Source organism: Bidens hawaiensis, unplaced genomic scaffold (genome assembly GCF_021521415.1).
Source record: "Bidens hawaiensis isolate Kalapana, Puna unplaced genomic scaffold, B.hawaiensis_p1.1 tig00004868_1, whole genome shotgun sequence".
Taxonomy (NCBI): Eukaryota; Viridiplantae; Streptophyta; class Magnoliopsida; order Asterales; family Asteraceae; genus Bidens; species Bidens hawaiensis.
In genome coordinates, this window is record NW_027491307.1 from 788,914 (window position 1) to 809,613 (window position 20,700).

The 20,700-nt window shown below is 35.4% G+C and overlaps 1 protein-coding gene across 1 annotated transcript; it reads left to right on the forward strand.

The window, feature by feature from the left end:
- Positions 1–7,071: 7,071 nt before the first annotated feature.
- On the forward strand, positions 7,072–20,451 carry LOC143628317 (putative DNA helicase MCM9). Its single transcript, XM_077097941.1, has 23 exons — positions 7,072–7,216; positions 7,298–7,509; positions 7,690–7,825; positions 8,201–8,401; positions 9,501–9,627; positions 15,438–15,540; positions 15,679–15,814; positions 15,994–16,132; positions 16,297–16,363; positions 16,748–16,922; positions 16,975–17,074; positions 17,199–17,296; positions 17,401–17,466; positions 17,574–17,666; positions 18,440–18,556; positions 18,652–18,724; positions 18,820–18,886; positions 18,976–19,057; positions 19,149–19,270; positions 19,356–19,423; positions 19,489–19,646; positions 19,834–19,986; positions 20,115–20,451. Exons 1-23 carry the CDS (start codon positions 7,072–7,074, stop codon positions 20,186–20,188), a joined length of 2,712 nt encoding a protein of 903 aa, XP_076954056.1. The 3' UTR covers positions 20,189–20,451.
- Positions 20,452–20,700: the final 249 nt, after the last annotated feature.

Sequence of the window (20,700 nt, forward strand, 5' to 3'; positions counted from 1 at the left end):
AAAGGCATAACAAAACTCCATATGAAATTTTCCACAACAGAAAGCCTTATATCAAGTTTTTCAAGCCCTTTGGATGCAAATGTTTTCTTCTGAACACAAGGGATTATTTGAACAAGTTTCAAACAAAATCTCTAGATTGTTTCTTTGTTGGATATTCTACACACTCAAAGGCATACAGGGTATATGTGAAAGACCATCTGAGTGTCATAGAATCATCTGACATCATCTTTAATGAGAGTCAATTCAACACAGTTGATGGTGCAGCATGGCTGTTTGATCATGAAAAGTTAATAAGGTCTTTCAAGGTTTACCCTGAAGACTTTGATGACTCATTCTATAAGACCAGTGTAATTGAAGAGAAAAGGAAGGAACCACTGGACTTAGAAGAATTGTGGAAAAAGGTTGCTAGAAAATAAAAGGAATATACTTTTTTGAAGAACTCCTCAAGTTATATTATTGATCAAGATCAAGAAAATGATCAAGAAAACAATCACAGGTCTGAGAATGATCATGCAGAGGTTAATCAAGACAATCAAGAAGTAGAGAATGATCAGGTTCAGACGGAAGAGAACCCAAGCAACCAAACAACTAAAGAAGATGTAACTACTGCATGATTTCAACATTTGTTTGAAAGCTTGAATATTGGAAACAATGGTGCATCCACCTCAAGACAGAACATTGAAGAAGCACCAGAGTTTCATGATGCTGAAACAGAATTGATCATTGAAGAATTAGATCTCAATGAATCAAATCTTGACACAAATATGTCTACAGATATGATTGTTGAAACTCCTTATGTGGAAAAGAATCATCCTTCTGAAAACATCATTGGAGATTTGCATGAAAGAGTCACAAGAAGTCATTCAGAAATTGCAAACATCTGTCTTTACTCCTGCTTTCTATCCCAAATAGAGCCTAAAAACATTGCTCAAGCACTAAAAGACAATAGTTGGGTAGAAGCAATGCAGGACGAACTGGCACAGTTCATAGATCTACATGTGTAGGATCTTGTTGATAGACCAACTGACAGATATGCAATAGGAACCAAATGGGTTTTTAGAAACAAAAGGGATGAGAGGGGTTTGGTGATTACGAATAAAGATAGGCTTGTGGCACTAGGATGCCTTCAAAAGGAAGGAACAGACTTTGAGGATGTCTTTGCTCCTGTGGCAAGACTTGAAGCTATCAGGATTTTTCTTGCATATGCTGCCTCAAAGAACATTAGAGTATTCCAGCTTGATGTAAAGTCTGCATTTCTAAATGGAAAGATTGGTGAAGAGGTGTATGTTGCTCAACCTCCAGGTTTTGAGGATCCTATGTATCCAAACAGGGTGTATAAGCTAAACAAAGCCCTTTATGGATTGCATCAGGCTCCTAGAGCATGGTATGATGAGCTGTCAAATCATCTTATTGAAAATGGTTTTCAAAGGGGAGCCATTGACAAGACACTCTTCTACAAAAGAAAGGGATCAGACTTGCTGTTGTTACAAGTCTATGTTGATGATATCATCTTTGGTTCAACAAATGAACAAATGTGTTTGGAGTTTGAAGGGGTGATGAAATCAAAATATAGCATGCGATCTATGGGAGAAATGAACTTCTTTATTAGACTGCAAGTTCAGCAAAAAGATGAGGGGATCTTCATTCACTAGACTAAATATGTGCAGGACATCTTGAACAAGTTCAACTGTCATGAATACAAAACTGCTTCAACTCTAATGGACACCAAAGAAAAGATGATTGCAGATGAAAAGGGGGAGCCTGTGGATGAACATGAATATAGAGCCAAAATTGGATCTCTGATGTACCTAACTACTATAAGACCTGACATTATGTTTGATGTGTGTGTCGGTGCAAGATTTCAAGCAAGTCCAAAAGTCTCCCACATGAATGCTATCAAAAGAATTTTTAGATATTTGAAGGGAAGACCAGACTTAGGGATTTGGTATCCAAAGAACCAATCTTTTGGTTTTATTGCCTACACGGACAGTGATTATGATGGCTGTAACATGAGCAGGAAGTCGACCTTAGGAGTATGTCAATTCATGGGAGAAAGGCTAGTGTCATGGCAATGCAAGAAGCAAACAACTGTCTCAATCTCAACTGCAGAAGCTGAATATGTTGCTGCATCTGCCTGCTGTGCACAAGTTCTATGGATTCAGAACCAGATGCTGGATTATGGTTTGAATTTTCTGAATACCCCAATTCTCATTGATAATACTGCTGCATACTTTATTGTAAAGAATCCAGTCCAACACTCAAAGACTAAGCATATTGGAATCATACATCACTTCATTAAAGATTGTAATGAAAAAGGTTTGATTGAAATGCAGAGAGTTGACACAAGTGACAACTTGGCTGACCTATTCACCAAGCCACTTGACAGAACCAGATTCAACTTTCTTCTGAAAGCTCTGGGTATGATCAACTCATATGAGGTCTAATTGAGGATGTGTGCTTAGTGTGTGTCTCAATATGCTAATTGACTATTCTTACTTGAGATCACATACTTTGAATGTTGAATGTATATGTTATAAATTTGTTACTTGTTTACTGTTAACTGTTTTGTGCTTAACTGATTATTTGTGCTATTTATGTGTCATTGCTGCTAATGATTGTTGGTCAGTTAACTGTTTTGACATTATGATAAGTAGTTTGGATTGATTAAACTGATTAAATGCTTATCTGATGTCATGAGTAATCACTTGATTATGATTGCTTGAATATGTGTGTTATCTGATCATCTTGATGTTATTAGGATAGGATAGACTATGAATGTTAGAAATGTCTGCTTGCTCTGATGATGTTAAGAATGATTAAGATTTGAATATTTTACAACTGTTTGTGTCAAAATATGTCTTTATGTCAAATTTAAAGGTTTCAAATGAATTTTGTGCATAATCACAAATTTTGATCAAAACATGAGCAAGTTGTTAATGGTGTAGAGACATGATAATACTATTCAGTTCAAGCTTTATAGAAGCTTAAAAGAAGGATTTTTCAATGAAAAGTCTCAAGTAGTTATCTTTGCTGAAAATTATGTCATTTGCACAGTTGGAAGGACATACACTTGTGTATGTTTGGTCCTGCAATCTGCAAAGATTAAAAGGATAGCCATTAACCAGAAAAACGGAAAGCATTTGGGGCAATTATAACTTGTTTTCTATTCTTTCATTTAAAACTATGTCAATAGCTCTGACTTTGAAAGGACTTATATTCACAATGTATGTTTGGTCCTGTTGACTGCTTGTGGTCAAACAGAATAACCATTTACCTGCCAATCAAGAGACATTGGGGTGATTGAATATTAAACTGAATATAATGGGAAATGATAGTACATTGACTACTTAGCCAATCATATGGATTTATTAGGCTAAAAGGACTCTTAGTACAGTCATTGACATGTATGGTTGCTTTCTCATGATATGTAAAATCTAAGGTGATATAAACAAAAAGAAAATGCTAAGATTTATGTGGAGTTATATTGTTGTCTATGCATGTTCCTAGATAAATCTTTTCAAATGATAGGCAGAAAAGTGATTATCCAGTCATACACAAGCCTGTTGGTATTTGGTTACCCAAAAATGAAACACCTTTTAAAAGAATGACAAAGAATAGCTGTGAACTACTTAAATTTCAAATGTTTATTCAACATGTTCACAAATTTTTATTGAAAAAATACAAACATGAGGGTTAATTACAGAACTACAAGGGTGGAGGCAATAATATAAGTCCTTTAAACATCCTGAATGAAAGGCATGTAAGTCCGACTTGCGTGGCATGTAAGTCCAACGTTCAACCTCACATATGTTTGTAGATTTGAAAAGAAATATCTTATAAATTTTCAAAAATATGTTCTGTCATTAAAAGTTTTAACCAAAACCAAGGGTCAAAGTCAAATTAGGGTAATCTGGAGAAAGCCAAATAAGCCTTGAGGATAGATAAGGAGCATCAAAACACAACATGTGTTATCCATTAATTTTTCTGCAACTTAATTGAAACTTAATCATATCACCAAAGAAATGAAAATCATGTTAAGTCTAGACCTGCTGTTGACCTGTCTTTGTAGTCATAATAATGCTGAGAATGAAGAATGAGAAAGCTACTTAGTCAATATGATCCCATTCCTGAGATCTTTTCAGTTTACAAAAAAAATTGTTTTGAAGAGAAACATAACTGAAATTTGATCTCTAAATGCACCATTTGCTCTTAAACTATGATCTGAAATGATACATAACTTAGAAATATCTCTGACAAGTGGTTTAAGTCAAATAGTGTTGCATTTTGCCTTGAATATGCTTGAATATGTATTTTCGGGTAAGGTTTACTGTTTTGTAACCTTTCCGAGTATACTTAGATGTCTTTATCTAAGTTTACTATTTTCGGGCATGCTTTGAAGCATTTTGATACTCTTCGGGTAGAGTTACAATTTTAGTCACTTTCCGGGAAAGCCTGAATGTTTATGTTTGAATACGTATTTTCGGGTAAGGTTTTATGCTTTTTTAACCTTTCCGGGCACACTTAGTCGTTTTTTATCTAAGTTTGTCTTTTTCGGGTATGATTTGATGATTTGAATTTTCTCGGGTAGACTAAACTGTTTAATTTAGTTCCCAGGCATACCTGATGTTTGAATATGATTGTCCTAGTAAGCTTAGTGCTAACATAGGACTGTTGGGCAAGCTCTTTGAAATTTTTAGACAATAGTACACTTAGGTGTTTTATGTTTAATCTATTTCCAAGCATGCTATGTGTTATTTGTGATTATATTTTCTTTGAATTTACAAGTGTTTTCGGGCAGACTTTATATTCCGGGTACACTATTGTTCCCTCAGTATACTTGGTCATTTCAAAATTTGACTTTCCGAGTACACTGTCTGCTAGATATCTTTTCGGGCACACTTTATACTCTATGAAAGATATACTTTGTAATGAAGGTTGCTCGGGCACACTGTTCATCAAAGTATGTTTGATTGAATGTGTTTCTGATTTTGATAGGGTTTTTGCTAGATTGAGTTACTTGATTTTTGTGTGAGAAATTAATTTGGGTATCTTAATTGATTCCTAGAAAGGATTCTTATTTGATATTTTATACTTGATTGTTTATCTTGTTATTAAGTTCTCAAGAAATCTGGTATTCCGAGTAAGCTTTCTTCATTTTTACTTGACTTTAAATTAGTTAACTTGACCAAGCAAGATTTGTAAGTGGAAGATACCGGGTAAACTTTGTCAATTAACAATGAAAATTTTTCTGGGCAAAGTTTAACTTCTAAATTTTATCGGGTAAGTTTTAAATTGGATAAGATCATTATGTTTGACAGCTAATAATTCACTACACGACAAAATGCATTTAAAACCCACTTTCTAAAGGTATATAAGGGGGAGTTAGGAATATTTTCAACATTATTTTCCCTCTCTCTCTCTCTCTCCTTCCACTGCAACTGCTTACTATCAAAGAAACCCAAACCGACCTATCACATTCGATTATTCCAAACCCTAACTTTACCAGCCCACTAATTCCGACTCGGTAAGGAATAATAACTTGTTTTCCGACCACGATTAGTTGATTACGGGCTTCGATTATGTACTTGATTACTAATATTCTGTTTTTGTGTTTAGGTTATTAATTTGTCCAAGATCAGGTTCTTAATAAAATTTCTCTCTTTCTTCTACAAATTTATAACTTGAAATTGTGTAAAGTAATACATTAATTTCAATACTGAACATTTGTTAAAGATCTTTGAGCAGACAATGGGGTATCAGGGAACTGTCCATGATGGACAATTTCAGAAGGGGATGTTTCCGATGTTGTATAGGTTCTTGATTCACCATGTGATATAGGGATTTGCTCCACGAAAAGGATCATGGACTCTGATGAGTCGTGATTTAGCAAATGCCACTGTTGGGATTATATATGATCTACCTTTCAACTTTTTGAAGATGATATTTGAAGGCATGATTGGTAACATGAAGAAGGCAGAAGCAGATAGATTCCTGCAATACCCTAGATTCCTACAGATCATTTTTAACAGGGAATTACAGGGTCTACCCACAATTGGATTGACACATCAGCTGCAGGATCCAGACACATATAGAAGAATTGCAAATCCTGGAAGGGCAAACAGATTCAATTCCAACACTCCTTTTGAAATATTACCATGGTTGCTGAACCATGATTTGGAAATAATGTCTGTACCTGAGTTAAGCTCAGAGGAGGAAGAAGAAGATGATGGTGAGAGTGATGATGACAGTTCTGATGATGGAAATGATAATGCTGATGATGGAAATGAAGGAGGGGTTGGAGTAGCTATGGATGTTGATGTACCAGATCAGGGGGAGCAACCTGAGGAACCAAACCCGCCTATTCCAACACCACCACAATCACCACTACCCATTTCCCAACCTATAATACCATCACCACCACAAACTCCACCACATCAAACCACTCAATCCCCACCCCAAACCCTAACCATAAGCCAACCTGAAACATCAACACATGTATCCCCAACACCACAAACACCACCAATATCAAGCCCAATTCATTCTGATCCATTTACTCCAAGCCCACCTCATACAAATTTACCACCACAATCCATTTTCCAACCTCACACCACAACCCAAGTACAAACTGAATATGAACTATTTTCTACATCACCACCTACAACACCACCCACTGACACTGACTTATTGACCTTGTTAAAAGAAAATGTTGAACTGAAAAGAAGAAATGAGGAGGTGACAATGGAAAATGTAATGTTGTTAGATCAATTGGTACGTGCAAAAATGAGAATTCAAACCCTGGAGCAGGAGGTTGAGAAAACCTCAGCCGCCCCAAAACAGGGGGAGAATAAAAATGAGGCAACTGACTTAAGGGTAGATGTTGAGACTGAAACTGAAACAGGTATAGAGACTGTAACTGAAACAGGTATAGAGACTGTAGACAGTTTGAAACTGATTTTAAATGCTTATGATGATGGTGAGGAGGATAGTGAGGAGAGAAGAGTTGAAGATGATGAGTATGAAGGTGACAAATCAAATATTGGAGAGCAAGATTATGACTATAATGATGAAATAATGAATGTTGAATGGAGTGAAGAGAATGATGAAGGGACAGGTGATGGAGTTGAAAAGACAAATGCTAAAGAAAATGTAGCTACCACTGATGTGGCTACTGATATTTTGACTGATACAGCAACTGATGTTTTGACTGAAGTGGCTAGTGATAATCAAACTGACATTCAAACCGATGTAATGAATGAAGAAGATGCTGCTACTGAGGAGTTGATACTCACTGAACCAGAAACTGAACAAACAGAAACCTCAAAGACTGTAGAGCATGATGAAGAGATGGAAAGACTGGATAGAGATATTGATGAAATTGAGCCTGAAACAGAAGAAGAAATCCAGAGAAGGCTAAGTAAAGGAAAGGTTAAAGTAACTGAAAAGGAGCCTGATAAAGCATATCCAGATAAAGACATCTTGTTCAGAGATGATGCTGAAGCTGCTGCTGCTGCCTTAAGAGAACAAGAGAATATTTTAAGGGAAACAAGGGATAGGGAGATACTAGCCCAAACCTTGACTACAGAAGAACTGGCAGAGCAGGAAACCTTGATCAATCAAGCCAATCTTTCTAAAGAAATTATTGAAGAAGTGGCTGATCAAGATGTGATTGAGGCTTTGATAAAACTGAAGAGAAATGAGGAAGTTGAAAATTCCTTAGCTATAGTGGTTAGCATGTTTAAATCTCAAAGTCAACCAAAAAGTAAATCAACAGAAACTGCTGAACCTACAAATCTGAATACTGAAATAATGAATGAAGAGGAAATTGGTGAGTCCATTGCCTCAATGGCTGCAAAGAAATGGGCTCAACAGATTAAAGATAACATTAGACAAAATCCTGATGAATGGGAGTATGTGGATGATCCCAAGTATGGAAAGAAATACTCAAGAAAAAGGGATAGACTAGAAACATTTATGCCAGCTGAAGATATTGAGTCTGCAAAGAAAGGAAGATGGGATGATAAAAATATATACTTTGTAGAGACTCCTGATGATGAGGCAAGCCTAATCAGGGCAGTCCAACTACAAACCTTGCAACCAGGTGAAAGGGTTCAAGGTGTTCCTGATGTGCCTATCAGAAGTGAACCAGATCACCCACCCTCTGATGAACCCAAGATTGATGTTGTAAATGATTTAACTGAAGAGGAGGATGCATCTGAGGATTTGGATGATGATGATAATCCTGATGATGATCAAGGAAAGAGTGCCAAGACTGCAAATGTTGAGACTCCACAAATAGTAACGACTGATGAGCAGAGAGCAAACATTGAGCAGAGTTTGTTGAATGCTAAAATGAACAATCCTTTGATTAAGAAGCTGAGGGCACTTGGTGTGAAATTTGAAAGTACTTCTCATATGAATGATAGTGAGTTGAATCAGAGGCTTGAAGAAGAAAATGAAAAGATCAAAAGAGCCATGCAACAAAAGAATAAAGATGCTCAGAAACACAGAGAATATCTGAGAAGGCATGGATATTCTGAAAAAGATTTGAGCCATTTCAATCATGATAAACTCCAAGACCTTTACAACAGTGAAAGAGAAAAGGTGATTGAGAAATGTGTAAAGGAGAATGAGAAGATTGAAAAGTTGGAAACTTTGAAAGAGAAGTTTGGAGGTATGTGTGGATACCTGCTGGAGAAAGGATTGAAACCTGAAATAGTTGAGAACCTATCTAGAGAATCAGTGTTGGACCAATACAATAAACTGAAAAGAAAAGAAAAAATGAAGAGGGTCCAAACTGAGAGCTCTGCTAAACAATCTGAAACATCTGTTGAGCCTCCAATAAAGAAAAGAAAGATAATGACTCTGAAGGAGAAACAGAAGATTCATAGTGAAAAGGAAATGTCAAAGGAAGTACCTGTTGTTGAAACCCCAACTCCTCAAGAAGTTAAGCCTGATCCTGAAGATGAACTAATTGTTCCTTGGGAGAATGAAGAAATGATAAATATTCTAAGGGGAATAATGATAAACCAAAGGGGAATGGATGAAGCCTCTTTTGATGCATTAGAAAAGGAAGATTTGAAAAATCTTTTCTACATTCAAAAGGCTGATTAGGAGAAAGCTCTAAGGAAATGAGAAAACCCTAGAAGCTTTGTGGATGGAAAATTTGTACCTGCTGGTTTGTCAAACATACCTGGTATGGCAAAAATGTTGCTCACTCTTAAAGAACAAGCTGGACAAGATGTAGTTGAACTAGCTAACCTTCCACCTAAGATGGTAGAGGCAATCTACATCAAAACTTTCAATCTGGGGCCGAGAAAACCCATGAAGTCTATTCCATTTAGGCCTCCAATCTCAAGAAGACATCCACAAGGTGGAAGAGGTGAAGGTGGAAGAGGTGAATCAAGTAGGTATGTACGAAGAACATCAAGACCACAATCAGATGTGTCTTCCAAGAGAACTCTACTATGATTTTGTATCTGAATGCTTAAGAGTGATTATAGAAAGCAGAAAGCTGAGAGAGATAATTGTGAGAAATGACTTTTATTATAGAGACAGAAACAAGATAGCAGTAAGGCAAATGAATGATCTCTCAAAGTTTTTGAAAAAAGAAGCTGACCAGGGATTCCGGTTCTTAAAAGAAAAGAGAAGTTAGAGAATGATTCAACTTCACAGATCGAAAAGGTCAAAGAAGTTATTGAAAATGGACAAAGCTGAACTGTACTACCAAATGAATGTCAGAGACAGGAATCCAGTGTCAAACTTGAATGCATGCTTAAGCCTTGGAAGAAGAATGACACACCCCAACTACACAGTCCAAAGAAATGGCATCATAACTAAAGTTGAATACAAAGAAAATGTTGACCATTACTTGCTGAAAAACTCTGATGGAAAAGTACTGGGGATAATCAAGAAGGATGAAGACTTGAATTGCTTGCATAATGAAGATCTAATGGATATAAGGGACTTAGTCATACCGGAAGGTCATACTCATTACCGAGCCCTTGATATCTTTAAAATGAGATCTGCATCAGTGTTAACAAACAGAAGGCAAGCCGCACACAATGCAAGGAAGAGACAAGACTCCTAGATTAGGCTTTGTCATGTAATGTCTTCGGACAGAATTTTGAATATGTAATTTGCTTATGTTTTGTTGAATATGTAATTTGATTTTAATTTGATATGTATTTTCATCCTATGTAAGTAACTGTAGAAATGTTTTGGGTCAGCTGAGGTGTTCCAATCTAGGGGGGAGATTGTTGAGTCAAGAAATTGACCTAAGGGGGAGATTGTTAAGTCAAAGACTTGTTCTATGGAACATATGGAATATTGGAATCTTCTCAACCTCCTCAGAATTTTCTAAGTATGGATCTGGGCACACCTTAGACTTTCGAGCAAACTTTTGCTTAGACGGGTACAATATTTTGTCTATCGGGCAGGGTTATCTTCTTTGAGTATTCTTTAGTGAATATCCGGGCAGGGTTTGCAAATTAGTGTATTACCGGGCAAGGTTCACTAGTTTATGCAAGTCCGGGCATGGTGCACTGTATCAAGCAGGTTTGTTCTTCATAGCCAAGTAAAGTTCACTTCCGAGTAAGCTTTAAGCTAACCAAGCTCATGAAGCCAAGTAATTGGAAGACCGGGCAAGGTATTCATTAATAAGTATGGTCCAAGTAGGCTTGATGATTTAATGATATATCTCAAGTATCATCGGGCAAGGTTCAACTCAAGCAAGGAACAGGGCCACCAAGCACACTTTTCTAATAAGCTATTCTCTAGCAAAGGGTTGAAAGAACCATTGAAGAACAAGGTTGCTCGTAAGGGTTTGTCGGACAAAGTCTCGCAAAGTCAAGAAGATTGAAGTCTACCTGGTGAGTATTTTACTTGGTAAAATACTCTTCAAGAAAAGTCTACCCGGAAACTCCGCTAAGAATCTTTTGCATAAACGAAAATTCTTCTTCATCAAAATCAATCTCGTCTTCATTGAACACGGGGTTGTCTTCCGACATACTTTATGGATAAACTGGTTCAAAGAACCGAGGTGGGTGACTGCCAAACGGATGCTGCTCTCCATCTTCACCCTCGTCGACGACGGTGCTCGACTCGGTTTCCACTTTGCACATCTCCCCTTTCAACTTGAGATCTCGAATCCTCTGTCGGAGCCGCTTGATCTCTTGTTGTATTTCAAGATCTCGGACTCGTTTCCGGAGCCGTTTGATCATCTTACGATTCTGTGGGTCTTAATAGACTCCGTCGCTGCCTCGATCGGTGACTCTGCGAGTAGGATGTCGATGTTCACCACGAGCACGTGAACCACCAATGTTCTTGTCGATGCCTCGGTCGGCGACTCTTCGAACAAGAAAACACTCGCCTTCACGTAGAGCCATTTGAACAACCAAAGCTCTGATACCAACTGATGCAGTTTCGACTAGCAATCAAATGGCTCAAGAACACAATGATTTCATTCAAACGATTCGAACCGAATGACTCAGAGAACAAGCTTAAAAACTTACAATTTTTAATTCAAAAACAATCAACTGAGTAAACAAAAGACCTAACAATCATATTTATAGATAAAAATAAGTTGGGCTGGGCCGGCTTAATGGATCGGATGCCTCCTACATCAGTGATATATCGCTTGATGACTAATGTTTTCCACCAACCTATCTGTATAAGAAATTGATGATCCGCTTATGTTGCAGATTAACTTAAATGATAATATTTATTGTACTAGCTTAATGTTGGTCAAAGGTCATGTCAACCGTGCAGAAACGCACAGAGACTGCTTTCTAGTTTAGTATTAGTTATAAACTATATATTTTTTCATCCATTATCTTAACACTCCAAACTACAAACCTAGCCATCTATTTCTTTACTTGTTACTTCATTCTTCATGTACTTTTCGTTGAACATAGAAACATGTTATATTTTTCCAGGATTACTTTCATCACTCACTTAAGTGTTTTATTAACCTTTGACTCGCTTAACTTATCATGTGAGTTCTCTTTTTTCTATACTTTTACAATATTTTGGGGTGTAGCACGTTACGATTTCTTCCTTATTTCATTTATTCATGTTTATAAACCAACTCATGTATTTGTCATGCATGTTTTATTTATACATAATTGTTTATGAACCATGTGAATTACGTGTAACGTGTATACGGTTTTTTGGTGGAAGAGACGCATACACATACTCATAGTGGGAGGGTCCGACGGGACGTACCCAACTTGTGTTTGAATACACTATAGTTCTCATTCCCCTAGTATTTTGACTCCGGGTGAAAGAACATGATGATCTATTTATTTATTTATAAATTATAAATTTATTCTTTTACAGTATGTTAAAGTTATGCATTCTTGACAAGTGAATTGATATCCATTTATATATTATACATTATTAAATTTTAGAATTCTCACTAACTTAATTGTTGACAAAGTATATTATTTTCAACATGCTACAGGTTACGTGATGCAAGGATGAAGAAACTTAGTTGGACTTTTAGGTTTATATGTTAAAGAATATTGTTTGTATTTACTGATATAACGTTAATTTATTTAAACCATTGTATACTTGTGATTATTTGAAATGGAGTAAATATATATTTGTCACTTTTCTAGTGTTTACGAGCGAAAATACACACTACATACAGTTTGACCCTCCAAGGTCAACTGTGACTTTACATACATTCAAATTCATACAATACATACATACATACACACACAAGTACACACATATATGTATATACACATACATACATACATACATACACACACAGATGCATACATATATACATACATACACAAATGCATAAAGTTATACATACACACACAACCATACATACATATATACATAAAAATACTGTTATCCCCTACAAAAATAAACATACACACATTGCAAGTACTTCATTCCTTAACTAATAAGTTTGTTATTTTTGTTCTACAAAGTCAACAAATGCATCTAATTATACATACTAACTATACATAGCTGCATATATAAAAAGACTGTTATGCCCCTGCATAAATAAACATAAATCACAAGCACTTGATTCCTTAACTAATTAGTTTGTTATTGTTGTTATACAAAGTCAAGAAATGCATCTGATTATACATACATACTAATTATACATGCACACATACACAAACCTAATAAAATATACCAAAATACCTGACTTCTTTAATACAGTCACACATACATCTAGTTATGCATACATAAGCATACATATGCACACGTTTTTACAAATACATATATACAAAAACAAGCATACATAGATACAGACACAATCACACCCACATTTATCATACATAAGTTAATACAACATTGCCCATGCATCTAGTTGTTGATACAAAATGCTCTAATCTGTACTATATACAATACACCAAACAAGGGCAAATTAAGACACTTGATTTTAAGAGTTTTACAAATGGAATACATAATCTACATGTATTAGTAGGGGTAAACTTGTCTTTTAAACACAATTCATTCAACTTAAAAGTTTGGTCCCTTATTTTTAACCATATTATGTTTTTAATTTAACTTTAAACTAAGTAAATAACTTCTCATCCATGATTTTTAAACGACTATAACACTTTCATACGTTAATATTTTATACCATAAAAATGAACATTTTATTCTCTTTAATTTGAATATGATATTGTTATATATTTTTTCAATTTAAATAAATTAATAAGTCAGGTAAGGTTGTTCAGTGTCGGTTTTGATGGTTTTTAAATTAAGCTTGTGAGACCAACCGTTAATACCGATTTTTTGTTGTCCAAAACCAAAATGAACCATTGAAAGTTGAAACCGAATCGTTACTAACGGCCTAATTCCAGTTTGGTTTCACAGTTTAAACTTTAATCATAAATTTAGTTTGAAATAATTATTAATTTAATTGTACCATCAATTTTAACTAAACACCAACATAATATGATATTTGAGAGGATCATAATAAAGAATTAAAGTTTCAGCTACATAAATGGTAAACATTAATGGAAGACCTACGACGCGAAATAATAACAACAAGAATTACAAAAAGAATTATACTGCAATTAGGTAAATTTAAAGTTGTAATAGCCAAGTTATGTGTATTAAAAAGATTATGTTCAATTACATTTTAACCATATCTAATATATATAATAAAACGTATCTAATAATTAATAATACAAAAACATTAAAATGCATTCAAGATTTACAGTCTGGTCTGGTTTCATATGGTCGGTTTTCAGTATAAAACGCAAATCAGTCGTTCACTACGTTTTGAAAATTTTGAAACCGACCAACCAACCGAAAGTAAAAAAAGAAATAGAAAAAAGAAGCCAAACCGATGACCGGTTTAAACGATTTCAAGGTTTTAACCGAACCATAAACAATCATATTTGTTACGTGATTAACAGTGTTTGTGTTCAAACACCCGTTGCATCACGCAAGCACCCGTCTAGTTAGTATAATACAAAATACATGATTACCAGTCTAGGTCATTACTAGTTAAGTTAATAATATACAAAACACCTAAACCACCAACTACTTAAACCCTACTCGATTTGATCATGGCCATCTGCTTGAAATCGAAAATTGTAGATCCGGTATGGCCGGGTTTTCACCAAAAGCACCAACTAAAGTTCCAGGTAGTCAAAGCTAACATCCATCCAAATCACGGCTATAAAAGCAATAACATAATCTCCTCAATTTCAGAGGATCAACCTACAATTGAAGTTAAGTTAAACACGTGACAATATTTGCAATTAACTCTTAACTAATACTAATTATACTAGTATTTAGACCATCCGTAGTCCACAAGTTTTGGGGGCGTTATGGCCTAAAACGCCGGGGGCACACCGCCCCCCGGCATTATGGCTTTTTTTTGTGCGTTTTGTACAAAACGCGGGTGAAAGGCAAAAAAATAATAATAAAATAATGGAGTTGAGGCATTATGACTATATTCTATTTTTGTATAAAACCATAACGTCACGTGTCTGCTCATGGTCTTGTTGTGTTAAATAAAACGGGAGCATTCATTTGATTTCACAAACGGAGTCAATGGATGATGTTAGTCAATAGTGTAGAAACAGTTAAATCTGAAAGGACTCATAGGGTAGGGTGGGTAAAGTAACAAAGGTCGATGAAATGAAAGCAACCCACAATACAAATACAAATACAAATACAAATACAAATACAAATACAAATACAATCATTGTAACTTGTGTCTTTATTTTCTTTTCCCGCCAAAGCACTAGCAGCATCAGTCGATGGGAGCGGAGAAGATACTATCGGAGTTGATGACGGAGTATTATTCCGATCAGCTCCAATCAATCATTCTCTCGGAAGATCACCGTCTTCATTACCCAATTTATGTCGAGTATGCATCTATCTATCTATCTATCTAAATTAGGCTTGCTGGCTCAGTAATTAATTGATTGATTATTTGGTTAAAATATCAGTTTCGCTCAAGTGATGGAGCATGATTCTTTACTCGCTCATGAGATCCTGTTTGCACCAAAGGACTACCTGCCTGTGCTCGATAACGCAGCCAAATTGGCTCAGGTTTATTACAATATACTATTCTACTTCTTTGCCAAAAACCCAAAGTGTTTGAATTCGGGTCAATTATTATAATGAGTAAACATCGTACGTTGAAAAAGTTCAAGTAATTTGACTATCATTCCTTCATTTGGGATTTAGGAGACTATTTTTGAACGTCTTAACACAAATTGGAAGCATGAAACTCAAAAGGAAGGCGTAGATCATCCACCTGCAAGTATTAAGGAATTTGTGCATGTTCGGATTGAAGTTCGTGGCCCCGTGCTTGATTATCCTGGTACATATGTCTTCATGAATCTTCATTTTTTCTTCATTATTGCACATCAAGAGGAGGATACATGTAAGATGCTCATTCAGTCTAGCTTAGACTGATGTGACTTGCCTATAACAATAAATTTCTTTTTGTAAAGTAGACTTTGTTTCTAACTTATTATTATATCTACTTGGATTATGTAGAATTTTGTCCAAGCATTGGACGCATACGTGTGAAGCATCGGGGCATACTTCTGACTCTAAAGGGAACTGTAATTAGATCTGGAGCGGTTAAGATGATAGAAGGGGAGAGGGAGTATGAATGTCGCAAATGTAAATACAGGTTGCGATTCTTTGGACTGCTTTTTCTTGTTTAATTAGTTATAAAAGATCATTATATCATGCAAATCAATGGGATTGTCCCTTTTTTACACAGCCTGTTAGCAACTTTCTTGTATCTAGATGTTTCTTGGTGTTGTGTTACTAATGGGAGATGTTAATGTGTAGGTTTAAGGTTCAGCCTGAACTGGAAAGCAGGAATTCCATACCAAAGCCAATATTTTGTCCATCTAAGGTTATTATCAACTCACTCTTTGTATAATGATGCATATTGTGTAGGTTTAATTCTTTCTATGCTCTAATGAACTTGGTTTTAAAACGCGCGTAAGGCAGTCTTCATGTAATTTTAAGTCAAAATTAGGGTATGTAGGAGGCTAATATGTAATAACAACAAAAGGGTTAAAAAATTATGAAAGGTTGATATGTAAAAAACAAACTGGAGAGATGCGGCTTCTGGTTGTAATTAAAGCTTATTTGGTTGTACATTGAGAAACACTTCACGCTTTTTTAAACCTAAGTGGAGAGATGCAGCCTCGGTTTTTTGAACCTAAACACGTGGGAGCGTGCCGTGCCTTTTTAAACCAACATAATGAAGGAAAGGACATACTTGTGTTAACAGAAAGACAAATACTGTGAAAGCACCAGTTTCCAGCTTCTAGAGGGCAACAAAGTGTGTCATGATTACCAAGAGATAAAGATCCAAGAAAGCACTCAGGTTTTAGGTGTTGGGGCAATCCCGCGTTCAATTCCTGTTATTCTTCAGGATGATCTTGTTGATGTTGTTAAAGCCGGAGGTACTGCATATTACTTTTGTTTTTACTTTTAGTTTCTACATAATGCTTGCAGATGATGTAATTGTCACAGGAATTTTGACAGCTAAATGGTCACCGGATATTAAGGATGTTCGCTGTGACCTTGAACCTGTATTAGTGGCTAATTACATAAGGTATTATGTAGTTTCTTCTTTACTCTTAAATGATTAGCTAAGCAAGAGTTGTAAGGGAAGATAAACATATCTGCAATTATCATATGTTTACATCTTTTTATTAACTTCGATTTTGTTATTTTAGACGAATAAACGAGATAAAGTTGGATATTGAAATCCCTGCTGAAGTTATTCAGCAATTCGAAAATTTTTGGTCTGAATTCAAAGACGCGCCATTAAGTGGTAAGATCACATGGCTTGATGGTAACAGTAAATTAGTAATGATCTATTAGAACATCTCTGAATACTTAATCGGTGGTTAAAATCACATCATTTTATCTCTACAGGTAGAAATGCTATTCTTCGGGCTATTTGTCCACAAGTTTATGGTCTCTTTACTGTGAAGCTAGCAGGTAACTTCTCTCAAAATTCAAAACTGATTTTGCGTTTTTTCCTCTTAACTAGCCACTTATTAATTGATGAGTTAATTAGTTATGAGTGCAATTAATGTTTATTGTAGTTGCCTTGACACTTATTGGAGGAGTGCAACATGTTGATGCTTCTGGGACAAAAGTTCGAGGCGAGTCTCATCTTCTTTTGGTTGGAGATCCAGGTAAAATATTTATGCCATAAATCCTGATCTTGATTTGAAGAAGAAAATCCCCAAAATAGCCTAGTTTGACCATTTATTTTCAAAAATACTCTAGGTTTACAAAAAATCCCCAAAATAGCCTATTTTTTCTGTCAGATCCGACGAATTTCAACACCGTCCGACGTAATTTGTCGATCTTTAAAATCGCGCGCCGCGTATCAACCTATTATTGGATTCGACAGAGTTCGTTAAAGAATCGTCGGATCCGACGGAATTTACCCCTAAACCTCCATAACCAACCTCCATCTTCATGTTCTCTATTTCTTCACAAAAACAAGTAAATCAATAGTGCAAATCGCTTAATTTTTCGAGGAGAACACAACCATAGTGTTCAATTTCACTCTAGAACTCAAAATCAAAAACCCCCGAATTGAAAATCTAGGGTTCGAAGGACAAATTAAACAGTAGGATCCGATGGAAGCATGTACTGAATCGTCAAATCCTACTGTTTATTATTACGTCGCCTAGAACACGAAATCCATCGGGTAGCTTAAAAAACGTCGGATCAGCCAAAAATTTGAATACATGTCAACATCTGATAGGCTATACTAATCCGTCATATCAGTTCTTGTTTCTGTCGGCTCCGACGGAAAAAATAGGCTATTTTGGGGATTTTTTGAAAATATAATCAATTTCTGGAAAGAGTTGGTCAAATAGGCTATTTTGGGAATTTTCCTTGAATTAAAGCATTTTTAGAAGGGATAATCGACTTTTCAAATTTTTACGTTTTTTAGGTACAGGGAAGTCTCAGTTTTTGAAATTTGCTGCCAAGTTGAGCAAAAGATCTGTTATCACTACTGGGTTGGGAAGCACTAGTGCAGGATTGACAGTTACAGCAGTTAAAGATGGAGGTCAGACTTGCTCTTGTAGTAAATCATATACAACAGATAACGTGCTTAAAATCGGTCAAAGAATAAGTTTGACTGGTGAGCTTTTTATTTTGAAGGTGAATGGATGTTAGAAGCTGGTGCCCTTGTCTTAGCTGATGGTGGACTCTGTTGCATTGATGAGTTTGATAGGTAATTAGTTGCATTAACAACTAAATTAATAATCGTAATTTATCCACTTACCTATTTATTTTTACATAAAAAATATAATATATCTTATGTAATAGCATGAGGGAACATGATAGAGCCACTATACATGAGGCAATGGAGCAGCAGACTATAAGCGTTGCTAAGGTAGTCTACGTATTAATATTTCATTCTGTCTTTGTTGCTATTATTTATTTGTCACATTTATATAATATTACAACCTATTTCATTTTCAGGCTGGTCTTGTAACTACTCTCAGTACAAGAACTATAGTCTTCGGTGCAACAAATCCCAAAGGCCAATATGATCCTGATCAATGTATTGTTTCCAATCTTGGAATTATTAAGTTTTACTGTTTATGATAACTAATATAAATTGTTTGATGTTTTTTTTTTCTAATAAAATTCAGCTCTATTTGTCAACACTACATTATCTGGACCTTTAATCAGTAGATTTGATATAGTCCTGGTTCTTTTGGACACAAAAAATCCAGACTGGGATAAAGTTGTCTCAGATCATATTCTTGATCAGGTACCAGCTAGCCCACTATATGTTGCGTGTACTTTATTAATCATTTACACATGGGCCAAATCTTGATTGTGAACTCTATGCACAGGCAGAACCAGAAAAAGACAAATTTCATGAAGACATTAGTAAAAAGTGGCCTCTTTCCTTGCTCCGAAGGTGCAATTTCACACACTTATAGTCTGCTGAAATAGTGGAGATTAATGATGTAATTATGTTTGCAGATATATTCACTTTGTAAAAGGGCATTTTAGGCCAACTTTAACCAAAGAAGCAGAAAATGTTATTTCTAGATATTATCAGCTACAAAGAAGTTCTGCAACAGAAAATGCAGCAAGAACCACTGTTCGAATGCTCGAAAGTTTGATTCGACTTGCTCAAGGTACAAGTTTTCCTTCATTTCAAACGGGTCAAATCAACTTTTTAAAAGAAATGAGTCAAACGGGTCAATCTGAAACAGATTGAAACTTGCCCAAGTGTAATATTAAACGAATGCAATTTGCTAAAATGTTTCATTCAAATATGTTTATGATAATTGTGATCATATCTAACATATTAGCATATTGTAGCGCATGCGAGATTGATGTTCAGAAATGAAGTGACTCGATTAGATGCCATAACAGCAATATTATGCATCGAGTCATCTATGACAACATCAGCCATTGTTGATAGTTCTGGGAATGCACTGCACTCCAATTTTTCCGATGACCCTGATCAAGAATGTATCCTTTCTATTTTATGCATTTTCTGTTCTTACTAAAAGAATGAAAGAAATTTAAACTAGCAATATCATCAAATTGAGTTGTTAATTCGAATGCTTAAATTGTGAATCCCTTGACTAAAGGTGCAGATGCCATGCAAGAAAAACAGATTCTTGCAAAGCTCAATTCTTTTGACGAGTTTTCGGATATAGTTAACATGTGAATCTGGTCAAATTGGCCTATGTATCATAGTTGCAGTATAATGTTCTTGATAATGCTGACACGAGCGTGGTGTTTGGTTGATGCATATGGAAAAGAAGAAACGAACATCATTTTGTATTATAAGTGTTTGGTTTGTGAAGTTTTAAATTTGACCACAAGCCAAATACTACCCTCTTCAACAAAATAAATATTAGATACATGAGTAATGTTCCTATGTATTGTACACGAAATAATTGCCACATTAGTAGTTTGCTAGGGTAATTCAGTTTTATTAAGCTAAAATATTCAAAATGCATATGTAAAACATAGCGTATCTATTGATTTAATATGATGATTACAAAAACTTAAATGAGGGTAAGAGCATTAATATAATATTGGGCTCATTTTCATTCTCCTTCGCATTGGTTGACTCATTCTCACATACAACTTACGTAAAGAAGATAAACTAATTTTAGGGTGTGTTTCGGATTCCTTATTTAAGTGAAAATGAACTTCTTGTTAAAAGACCTTATT